We start from the raw sequence: 10513 nt of genomic DNA on the forward strand, positions 1-10513 counted from the left end.
CCACATGTTATTTACATAAAAGTCCTTTCATTTATTTCCTTTACCTAATTTTTATTATATTTTATCAATTTCTTTTAAATTTTAAATCAGCTTTGACAAAATCATTCCCGGGCACGGATCCTCTTACGTGCCATTGCGTTACATGTCCGTCACCTCGTCCATCCATTCAAAAATTAAAAATGGCAGCTCCGAGTTATAAAAAAAAAAGAAAAGAATATGAACAGTTCGAGGGAATCGAGGTATGTGGACAGCGAGCGCTCCGTGACCACAGCGAACGGTCTATTCTTTTCCTCCTTTATTTTAAGTCCGCCAATAAATTTAATATTATATATATAACTATATATGCGCAACTCCCCTCGGTTTTCCCCAAAAGCGGTTCCCGGTTTTCCCCCAAACCGCCCACGTCGCCTCAGATCTTTCAATAGACGCTCCTCTGCGGTATAAAGATACCAGGTACGGCCTCTTTAGTCTTTCCTCTTGCTCTCTCTCCATCATTGCTTCCATCGCCTCTGCCCCGGTTTTCCGGCGAACGCTTTCTGGAATTAGGCTTTGGAGCTACTTATAGGGTAGTAGGGCTCACAGGGATTAGAGATGAAGTCGCGGAGATTGTGCGAGCTCTGTGAGGGAGAGGCGGCGGTCTACTGCGAGCCGGACTCGGCGTTCCTTTGCTGGACCTGCGACGCTGCCGTCCACGGCGCCAATTTCCTCGTGGCCCGCCACGTCCGACGGATCGCCTGCGCCCAGTGTTGGTCCCTCGACGCCGGACGTCTCATCTCCGGCGCCGGGTCCCCGCCGATCCGCTCCATCTGCCGATCCTGCGACCCCGATCTCGTTTCCTCCCCGTCCTCGTCGTCTTCGACGAGTTCTTCTTGCCTCTCCAGCGCTGAGTCTTCGGTGGCGCCGGCGAGGGAGGAGGAGAAGAAGTTCCGGCGGAGGCGGCCGTCGGGGAGGCGGAGGCGGAGGCGGATGCGGGAAGAGGTGGATGAGAGGGCGGAGAGGATCCTGGCGAGCTGGAGCCGGAGGATGGGGTTGACGGAAGGGCAGCGGTGCGTCGGGGAGGCGGCGCACGTGCTGGGCGCGTGCCCGGGGGTGGCGGCGGCGCTGCCCTTCCGGGTGGCCCTGGCGGCCGCGCTGTGGTTCGCCGCCAAGCTCAGCGAGGTGGCGGAGGGAACGGGAGGTGCGGCGCTGGAGGCGGTGCTCCGGCGGCTGGAGGCGTGTTCCGGTGTGCCCGCGAAGCTTATCGTGCTGGCCGAGGCCCGGCTTGCCCGGGCCGCCGGCCGGATCCGAGTCGCTGAGGAGGGCTGGGCCGAGTGCTCGTAGCGAGACATCGACACGTATCGCTTTTTCTACCAAAATTATTTAAGCTTTGTGTGGTGGATTTTGGTCCAGGAGGAGTTTCGTGGATGCTCTAAGGAAATAGTGGTGGCTTACTTTTTTGATTGGACTCATAAATTGGACCAAAATCTCATCTCGGATGAGATAAAAATGAGAATTAGTATTTAGTTACGTTTGTTGACTCAAAGGCAAGTTGATCTTTTCTAAACGGCTTTGAAAGTTTCTTTCTTCTTTTTTTTTTTTGTCTCGCTCGCACAAGAGATCAGGATTTGATTGTATGGTGTAAGTTTGAAACTATAATGACATTCTACTAGTCTGCTCGACTTGAACCTTAGACCACCTTAGATTGAGCTTCAAGTGGTGTTTGACCATTAACTTATAGGATGTACTTGGATGGTCTTGATTAGTCTGATTAGAAATTGAATATCGAGTCTCATCCACATGGCAGAATGGAAGGCTCCATTTGGTACGGCCATACGGGAATTCTTATGCTTTCCCACGACCGCTTGTCCAACTTGTCCAGCCGCATGGGAATTCTTGCGCTCTCCCACGACCAGTCGTCCAAATTCTCCGTGGGATTTACGTAACGTGCACAAAGAAAGACAGGGCTCTCTAACTTGTTCATTTTAAACAAAAGCTAGTCTTTATCCCTATGCAGAAGTCGTGGTAGATCAACATATATATATATATATATATATATTTGAATACAGGTAGATTAACATTTTTTGTTGAAATATGTCCTTTTGAGTAAGAAATTGTACCATAGGCAGGCAATCTTTTTGATTGATTTCCCTTCAGAATTTACTTTCATTAATTAGCCGGCCCACAGAGTGAAATATCGAGCTTAACCTGTAACAGGTATCTCAAAAAGACTTTTTTCTTATTTGAAGCTTGTTAATGGAATTCCACATGAATCAAGCACTAGCAAAGAAGAATTATAAATCAGTCGCTTCAATGATGGGTATGGTGGTAAAAAGCTTAGGTTGGCCGATGTTCAGGTTCTAGTGATCCTTGTGGCGGTCCAATCAGCCACTTGATTGGCTTCTAGTATGTAGAAGCCTTTTAAAATTGACGAAATGGAGATTTCCAATCCGCTTCCGTAACCGGGATTTGTAGCCGAGGCCTCGCGATTGGCAACCAGCAGAGCAAAGAGGGCTTGGTTGTCGCACGCAAAACAAAACATTAGTATGTCCTTGAAAACTTGACAGTACCTACTACTGGGGTGGCTACCATGGTACGCCACAGATCTTTTTAAATAACAAGAAAATCGGTAGAAGATAGAAATGCTGAAGATAGAAAATTCACATATAGTAGGTCACACAGTGGATGTCTAACTTTTTAATGTCCATATTTTGCTACACTTCTTAGAACATTCAAAGCAATATATAAATAAATAAATCAAAGCAGCATTCTAAGGGCCGTTCGATATCCAAATAAAACGTCCGTAAAGGATAATGACTACAAACGGTTTAGAAGAGATTGTTTTAACCAGAGCAGCTTGGAGATTGACAAATCCTAGAACATCAGGACTATAGGTTCTTACTAAATGATGATATATATTTGCATTTTTAAGGGGCCTGTTGGAAAGTTTCTACCGGATATAATGGGATAGATGGAAAGAGAGCGACGATTGGGGAGAGAGCGAAGGAGCTAGAAAATGAAAGAGAGGGGAAAAGAGGTTGCAAGGCTCTATCCTTGCCCCCACAACATCATGCGATCCCTCTCCTGCTCCCTCGAGATTTTACTAAATATAATATTTGTTTGGAAAATCTAGTAGGATTAGGTTGGATTTTTTATAGGGATTTTACTAAATTTGATATTTGTTTGGAAAATCTAGTAGGATTAGGTCTATTGCTTAGCGGTACCCTCCTCCAATTCGGTGGTCTTGGCCTCATCTCCTCCTCGACGTCCTCCTTCTCGTCGTCTTTAGGTAGGACAATGCAACTAAAGTCGAACTCAAGGAAGCGCTTCATTGCCAGCCACTGGTAGTCATAGAAGACATATAGGTAGGAGTCGGTAGAACTAGAAGCAAGGTCCTTCTGAAAATCCTGAGAGGCCTTGTATGCCTCCACAGCTCAGAGTACCCACTCGGCAGAAGCCTTCCATTGCTCAGCCACTTGCTTCTCATTCCCAACCTTGGTAGCCCATAGCCGAGTAGCGTCGCACTGGATCTATAATCCCTTTAGCTAGGTCCCTAGCTCGTTCATTGCATTCCTTGCCTTGTCTCGCTCCTACTTCACCTTTCGGGCATGCTGCCAGAGTTGGTGGTACCACTCATGGACGAGCGTCATATGGGCAGAGCTCTAAAGAAAAAATATAAAATTATCAGCAAAAAAATGACTTAGTAGAAGCTTCATAAAATATAAGATAATATTCATCTTAGTAGCAACTTGGAAAGCCCCATCAAAAAGGCTCCCCATATTCCCATCCTCCACTTCTTCCAGTCAACGAGGAGAATAATCCCCTTGATCAGCTCTCGGGCTACCTTTGGATCCATCAGAGCTGAGGTAGAGGATTTCATAGTCCAAACCAGGATGGTGGACCTCATTCTCAAAGGCGGGATGCAAGTATGTGACAATGCCTTGGAAGGGACAGACCAGCGAGCCGGCAGAGTCTCCACTTCAAGGTCCACTTGTGGGGCTCCAGATGGAGCTCGGCTAGCCCGAGAGGCTGGGATGATTGCAGTCGTCCTTCGATCTGGGCAAGAAGGCAAGGCCTCATGCGGCCTGTTAGGGAATGTTAATGAGGTGCCCTTCTCTTGGCGATGGCCACTTCCTCACGAAAGACTTGTCCCCCATATCTGCAAAGATAAAATTGAAGTTGAAAAAAGTAACAATTCGAAGAATCGAAAAATGGAGAAGCCAAGTAGGGCTCAACCAACATTGACCAAGGTCCACTCGTCCATCAGCTCCAGAATAGGGGGAGCCTTAATACTGCACAAAGACTTCAATATCTATTGCTTGGCATTAGAGAGGATAGGGACTTGGCTCAAAACTTTATTTGGGGTGCTCCAAAAGATGTTGAACCCTCAACATTGCTTAGACAAATCAAAAAAGAAACGGCTCTTCTAGCCATGCACCGAAGAAGGACCGCCCCAGATCAATTAGAACCCCTTTCGATCTAAAATGTATCGCTAGCCTCACTCGTTAGGGTACTCCTTGAGTATGTAGCATACATATAACAACTCAATTGTGGGTTGAATATCATGCAAGGATAGAAGAGACAAAAAACCAATTATAATTTGCAATGCGTTGGGAACCAATTAGGCGAGCACTAATTGAAAACTATTGAGAAGAAAGACAACAAAAAGAAGAAGAGGAGGCCTCAACCCAATTTTTAGAGTGTCCTTATAAAGGCTAACCTGGGCAGAATGGCAAGCATTGGTCCCCTCTTCACCCTCAGGCTGCCTAAAGAAGAAGCTAGCCAAAACATGATAGCCTACCTGAAACCAGTCTAAGTCATCTTGGTTTAAAATGCACTCCTCAGCACTGAGACTGAAGGTATCCGGTGTGGCGCCACCAAGGACATCAGAACACTAGTAGAGAGTTCACTCATAAATAAAGCAGCTATAATAACTAAAGAATATAGGGAATGAAGAAAAGAAAAGGAGCCAACCTACGGAGGTTGGTCGGAAAGAAAGACCAATGGAAGGATGTTGGAGAAAGGAAGAAGAAAAGAGCCAAAACTTCCACTAGATAGAGAACTCCAAAAGATGGAAAAGCACTTGCCATGTAGGGCGAACTGCTTTATGCTTCCGTGCCTTATATAGAGCCTCGAACGGTGCTAACCTCATTGCCCATCCAATCATTCGTCCATTAGCTGCCACATGTAAGCTCGACATTTGGGAGTTGTGGGCTCCCATAGATCGATTCTTTTCAGAATCGCGAGAAGAAATGATTGCAGCGATAAAAATCTCATTCGTATGCACGATGCTTCAAAAAAATGGAACCGACTCCGTAAAAATTATGTCAGTCATTAAATGAAATTTTCAGAAGCATCTATGCCGATTTGATAGCTCGAATTTAGCCGGCTTGCTCATTTGAGAGTGATTTGACTACTTCCTTTATCTAAGCTGTGCAAGCAAAGTTTGGACCCGAAAGTGGGGGCAAGCGATATGACTACTTTCTTTCACGACAGCTTAACTCGCCAACCAAACGACGACGCATGTCCAACAAAATCAACAACCAATCAAATTTTCAAACAATCAGCGCAATTGGTTACAGCTTAAAGTGATCTCAGTATGCCCGAAAAGAAATATCATAACCGACTAGATTAGTAGATAAGAAAAGTGCCTGATCATGACGTACCTAAAAAAGAATATCTTAACTATCCCAATCAACGGATATGGAAAGAGCTCAATTATTTGTCTGCGAATCGTGCAATCCTAACTATATGGATTCACACCCTCTCTTCTATAAATACCAGACATGGGGACCCTAGGTATGACAAGAAATTCGAATACCATGCTCTCATACTTCTACCTCTTTTTCATCTCTTTTATTTTCTCTTGAAACTCTACTTGACTTAAGCATTAGAGAGTCTCCAATGACACATTCTGGCACCGTACACCATAGACACATCCTACTTCAACCACTTTTTTACGCATTCCGCGTACCTGACCCCATCTCATATGAGCTTACAATGTAAGAATTTGACAGTCCTTTTCTATCCAACTTCACCACCACCCTTCATCACAAGAATCCACCTGTTAAGAACCTATTCTCTATTGCCAAAGACCATGCCATGTTCGCTCGCATGGCTACCAAAGCTTCATCGACTCCCCAAGTAAGATTGGATGGAAATAAGGATTCGATGGACTAGATCTCGATCGGTAGTTCCCTCGAAGCACTCAAGAGATGGAATACCTGGTGTCCTTCTAGAGGAGTGGTGGCCCGGGCTCATAAGAAAAATCACCTAGTTGAAGTGACCTGACTGGAAACGATGAAAAGATGAAGTCAAGAAGACGAAACAATACAAAAATCAAAACACATGATTATTTGGACGCCGGGCCTGAGTTGCTTGGTTTATAGCACGGCCCAGATTCTCAGCCTGCTCTGCCTAAAACGAACAACCCTTAACCTAATGCGCTGAGCAGTAAACGACAGATGGGACTCATCAGGATCCCGAGCCCTAAGCCTCTAACCTGCCCTGCCACCAATATAGCAACCTAAGTTGGGCTAAACCACAGCCCACAAAGGCAGAAGAGGAGGCGGCTGCTGCTGCTTCACTTATTTACTTTTAGTTTTTAACAAACTAACTTAACACTAGGCCCAATATCCAATAGGAAGCCCAAGTCCAAACTCAAAAATTCCAAACCCGAGCTTGCTTCAGTTCATCCTGTAGGACACCAGACTCGGCTCCTACTGAGATGGCGCGACCGAAACATATTAGAAATCAACAGGACCACCTCTCCACGCTTACCACTCCTGGACCCAACCCTCCTATAATAACACGATCCGAAGCCGTCCGTCGTCCTTGTTTTTTTTTCGTTCCTCCGACCACGAACCCCTTTCCCTCTTCCTTTTCTTTCCCATAGCTATGGATTCCTTGTTAGCCAACTATGCTTCTTCCGACGACGAAGATAACGTAGAAGAGGAAGACAAGAAAGCCTCCGCTCCTCCCCCCAAACCCTCTCTCTTCTCCTCCTCTCTCCCCTCTCCCAAAGCCCCCTCCTCCTCCTCCTCCTCTTCCCTCTTCTCCTCCCTCCCTCCTCCCAAATCCTCCATCTCCCCGGCTCCTCGAAACCCTTCTGCGCCCAAATCTCGCGGTCTCGGCGGTGAGGACGGTGAGAACGACGAGATAGGAAGCAAATCCGCCACCAAGAACGCTCCCTCAGCCGCTCCCTCTTCGAAGGCCCCCTCGTCTTCGATCTTCTCCTCTCTGCCGCAGCCCAAAACCTCCGCCTCTTCTTCCTTCTTCTCTTCCCTCCCTCCTCCCAAATCCTCCCAGCAATCGAATCTCCCGAAACCCTCGAATCCTGCTTCCTTGGATCAAAACCCTAAGAAAGTCGTCCAAGTTACGCTCCCTTCGAACCCCTCCGTGCTTGGAAACGGAAATCTTGATGAGGACGATGATGAGGAAGAGGAGAAAGAGAGGAAAAGGAGAAAGGATTCTTCTTCCATCGCCTCCTCTAAATCCCTATCTTCGATGCTTCCCGCCCCAAAGAACTCTTTCTGGTCAGGCCCCGCTGCAGCTCGGAGATCCATAGCGGAAGCCGATGTCCCGGCGGCGACACCCGAGGGGATCGGACAGCAGCAGAAAATGAGCGGTTTGGAGAGTTATGGGGGTTGTTATGATGGTGGTTGGGTTGGTGCGTCTGGGGAAGCCGGGGCAGGGGAGCCGACGATAAATTCAGGATTCACGAATACCAGTGAAGCTTCTGGTTGGGATCCCAATTACGGGAGCGCTGTCGAGTATGGGAGTAGGGGTGGCGTCGAGTATGGGAGCGAGGGAGGGATGGATTATGGGAGTTACGGGGGCACCATGGATTATGGGAGTTACGGATCTGATGGATCAGTGGCGATGGCAACGCCAGAGATTGCAGGTATGGGGAAGATTGCAGGGAAGAGAGGGAGAAAAGAGATTCCTATGGAGGTCGTGGAGGTGAAGCAGGATGAACTGATGAAGAATAGACCAAGGGAGGACAAGGCGAAGCTGACTGGGTTAGCCTTTGGACCATCTTATCAGGTTTAACATTTGCCTACTCATTCTTGATTTATGCTGCTTTCATTTTTATGTGAAACTCATGTTCAACTATGTCTTTTTCTCCTAACACCCTAACACTAGCGCATCATCTTGTTCCTTAAGGGAAATTGGATACTGATGTCATAGCTTGCTGAGACTTGTTTAGTAGTAATAGAATGTAATGAGAAAAAAGGATGGTCCCAGTTGAGCAACACCCAGAAGAGGAGACAAGGAAAAAATGGGTCCTGAATCTGATTAGAGAAACATGTAAACTGCCCCCACCACTAAACCGATCATTGCGGATTATTGCATCTTGGTCACCTAAAGTTGCTAGTTTCTGTACAAATGTATATTAGGAATTGTTAAAAGCATGAGCATTCCTTCAACCAAGTTTTGACTGCTCTTTTCCAGTGGAACTCTATGGTGGCTTCTACTTCCTCAGTGCCCAGCTTTGGCTAAAAACGTTAACATCTTGGTTCTAGATATTGTATTTTGTTCTGCAACATGTCAAGCATATTGACCAATGCTGCTAGTTCTCTATCAAGTTTCTTCCCTCTAAATCACGAGAGGACATGTCCGTATTGTTCTTGGCCATGAAGTAGTCCACCTAAGTTGAAGGCCACTCTAGCCAACGGAGTGAAGTAAATTCACGACTGAAGGAATATTTTGCCAAACTTCTATGTTCTTCCCCTACTACTTTGTTTTAAGTCCTTCATGAAGAACTCCAGGTAGTTTAAATATGTTGTAGTATATACTACAAGTGTGCATCTTGGATGTCTATAATCCCCATTCATCCATTTTCTTTCCCTCTTGCTAAGTATAATCTTGTCTTTCAGTCCTTAGTTTGTATTCTGCAAGAAATGCATCATCAATTTATTTGAAGCATCTCCCTCTTTTCCTAATTCTCCTAACTTCATATGCTTTTGAACAAATTTCTTCTGGCAAGAAACTAAGAGATGATGTACGCCTTACAGTTTGTGTATGGCATGGATGCAATATCTTAAATTGCATAAGCAGAAGATGTATGGCTTTATGCCCTTCCTTTTTTTCCTAGACTCTTTCTACATCTAGCAGAACCTTGGATGGTGGCTTGCTGGTTTTATGAGCTTAAATTGCATAGGCAGTAAAACAGGTTTCCTTCCTGTTGGCCAGCCTTTAAATGTTTCCTTTCTAATTCTTGCAGTCCTTCCCTTGTCAAAGGTTGCCTTGGCCAAGGTATTAGGTCTTAGCCTGTGCTGCATCGGTACTAGCACCGGCATGAAATAGCTAGTGGGCTGCTGATCAGTGACTGGCACTTTCTCAGCATGCATCCTTGAAACCTTGACTAGAAATCAGCTTGAAAATAAGTAGTTTTGATTTCAGGTTTGAGAGTCAGTTGTAGAACTTTTCGAGTATTTTGAGCAAACCTTGACCAATAAAGCCAACTTGTTATAGATAATACTTGTGGGTTAAGTTTCAAGTTAAACCAAAGAGAAGAAAATTCTCAACCTTCTGCTCTTATTTCTTCAATTAGATCATTTTCCCCTTTCTTTATTTCTCTAGGCAATCGAATTTAGTTAACTTTTTGAACTAGTTTATACATGTTCTTCCACTAGTTCAAATTATACTTCTTAGCACAGGTTATACTTCTTGACAGCCTTTTGTGGGTGTCCTAATATAGATGGTTTTTGTGTTTTTGGTGTAACATTGTGTTACCATCCTTTGCTGCAGTAATGTGCATGTAACTGAATGCAGGCAATGACTTGATGTTGGTCTGATTGGGATCACTTGTACAACAGATTTACACTTATACAACAGATTTACACAATAATGCCAGTTATACAGCTGCATCTTTTTTTTCTTTAAATCAATAATTTAACTTTGCGAGATCAAAGCTGGTTTTGATTTGGCATTTCAAGTTAAAATTATCTTGTAGACCAACTGGGTGATGTGTATGTCACTTTTCTGTATTAAAGTTTTACACATTCGCATTGCAGGATTTGTGCGATCTACCAAGCTGTAGTTACATCACTTTTAAGTTCAATAAGCTTTGTGGTGATGCTAAGGGATATCATATATTTGACATTCTGATAAATAAATTTAATTTCCATGCAGCCGGTTTCTTCAGTCAAGGGAAAGCCCACGAAACTTCACAAAAGAAAGCATCAGATCGGTTCTTTGTACTTTGACATGAAGCAGAAGGAGATGGAGCTTGCAGAGCGGCGTTCTAAGGGTTTTCTTACCAAAGCAGAAACACAGGCCAAATATGGTTGGTGAGCAATACGTATATTAGGGCACCTTATCCCTGAATGAAGAGCAGTATGGGAAAAGTAATTTACTTGTTCTGTTAGTTTGTGATTTTCAGTCAGCATGTTTTCATTTTCACAAAAATCTTGTTTGAATCATGAACGTAATATCATGAGCTTACTTTGTGGACACAAGGATGTTGTCACACAATGGCCTTCTGACATAATCTTTCTTTGTAGAAATGTTATACTTGAGCCCCTTTGCATTA

General features: G+C 44.8%; 2 protein-coding genes across 2 annotated transcripts; both read left to right on the forward strand.

Moving 5' to 3' along the window:
* Positions 1-357: 357 nt before the first annotated feature.
* On the forward strand, positions 358-1669 carry LOC120111549 (B-box zinc finger protein 32-like). The gene is made up of 2 exons (XM_039128804.3): positions 358-453; positions 583-1669. The coding sequence occupies exon 2, from the start codon at positions 592-594 to the stop codon at positions 1318-1320; it is 729 nt and encodes a 242-aa protein (XP_038984732.1). The 5' UTR covers positions 358-453; positions 583-591; the 3' UTR covers positions 1321-1669.
* Positions 1670-6802: 5133 nt separating this feature from the next.
* Positions 6803-10513, forward strand: LOC120107754 (mitotic checkpoint protein PRCC-carboxy-term protein). The gene is made up of 2 exons (XM_039121183.3): positions 6803-8022; positions 10114-10513. Exons 1-2 carry the CDS (start codon positions 6874-6876, stop codon positions 10273-10275), a joined length of 1311 nt encoding a protein of 436 aa, XP_038977111.3. The 5' UTR covers positions 6803-6873; the 3' UTR covers positions 10276-10513.

This window comes from Phoenix dactylifera, chromosome 2 (assembly GCF_051530095.1).
Source record: "Phoenix dactylifera cultivar Ajwa chromosome 2, Ajwa_hap1_PhDact_Kaust_v1.1, whole genome shotgun sequence".
Lineage (NCBI taxonomy): Eukaryota > Viridiplantae > Streptophyta > Magnoliopsida > Arecales > Arecaceae > Phoenix > Phoenix dactylifera.

Bases quoted from the DNA above. Each gene is read 5' to 3' on its own strand.
- LOC120111549 (XM_039128804.3), top strand. From the start codon at position 592: ATGAAGTCGCGGAGATTGTGCGAGCTCTGTGAGGGAGAGGCGGCGGTC.
- LOC120107754 (XM_039121183.3), top strand. From the start codon at position 6,874: ATGGATTCCTTGTTAGCCAACTATGCTTCTTCCGACGACGAAGATAAC. The intron at 8,023-10,113 runs GTTTAACATTTG...ATTTCCATGCAG, and splicing joins CCTTTGGACCATCTTATCAG to CCGGTTTCTTCAGTCAAGGG.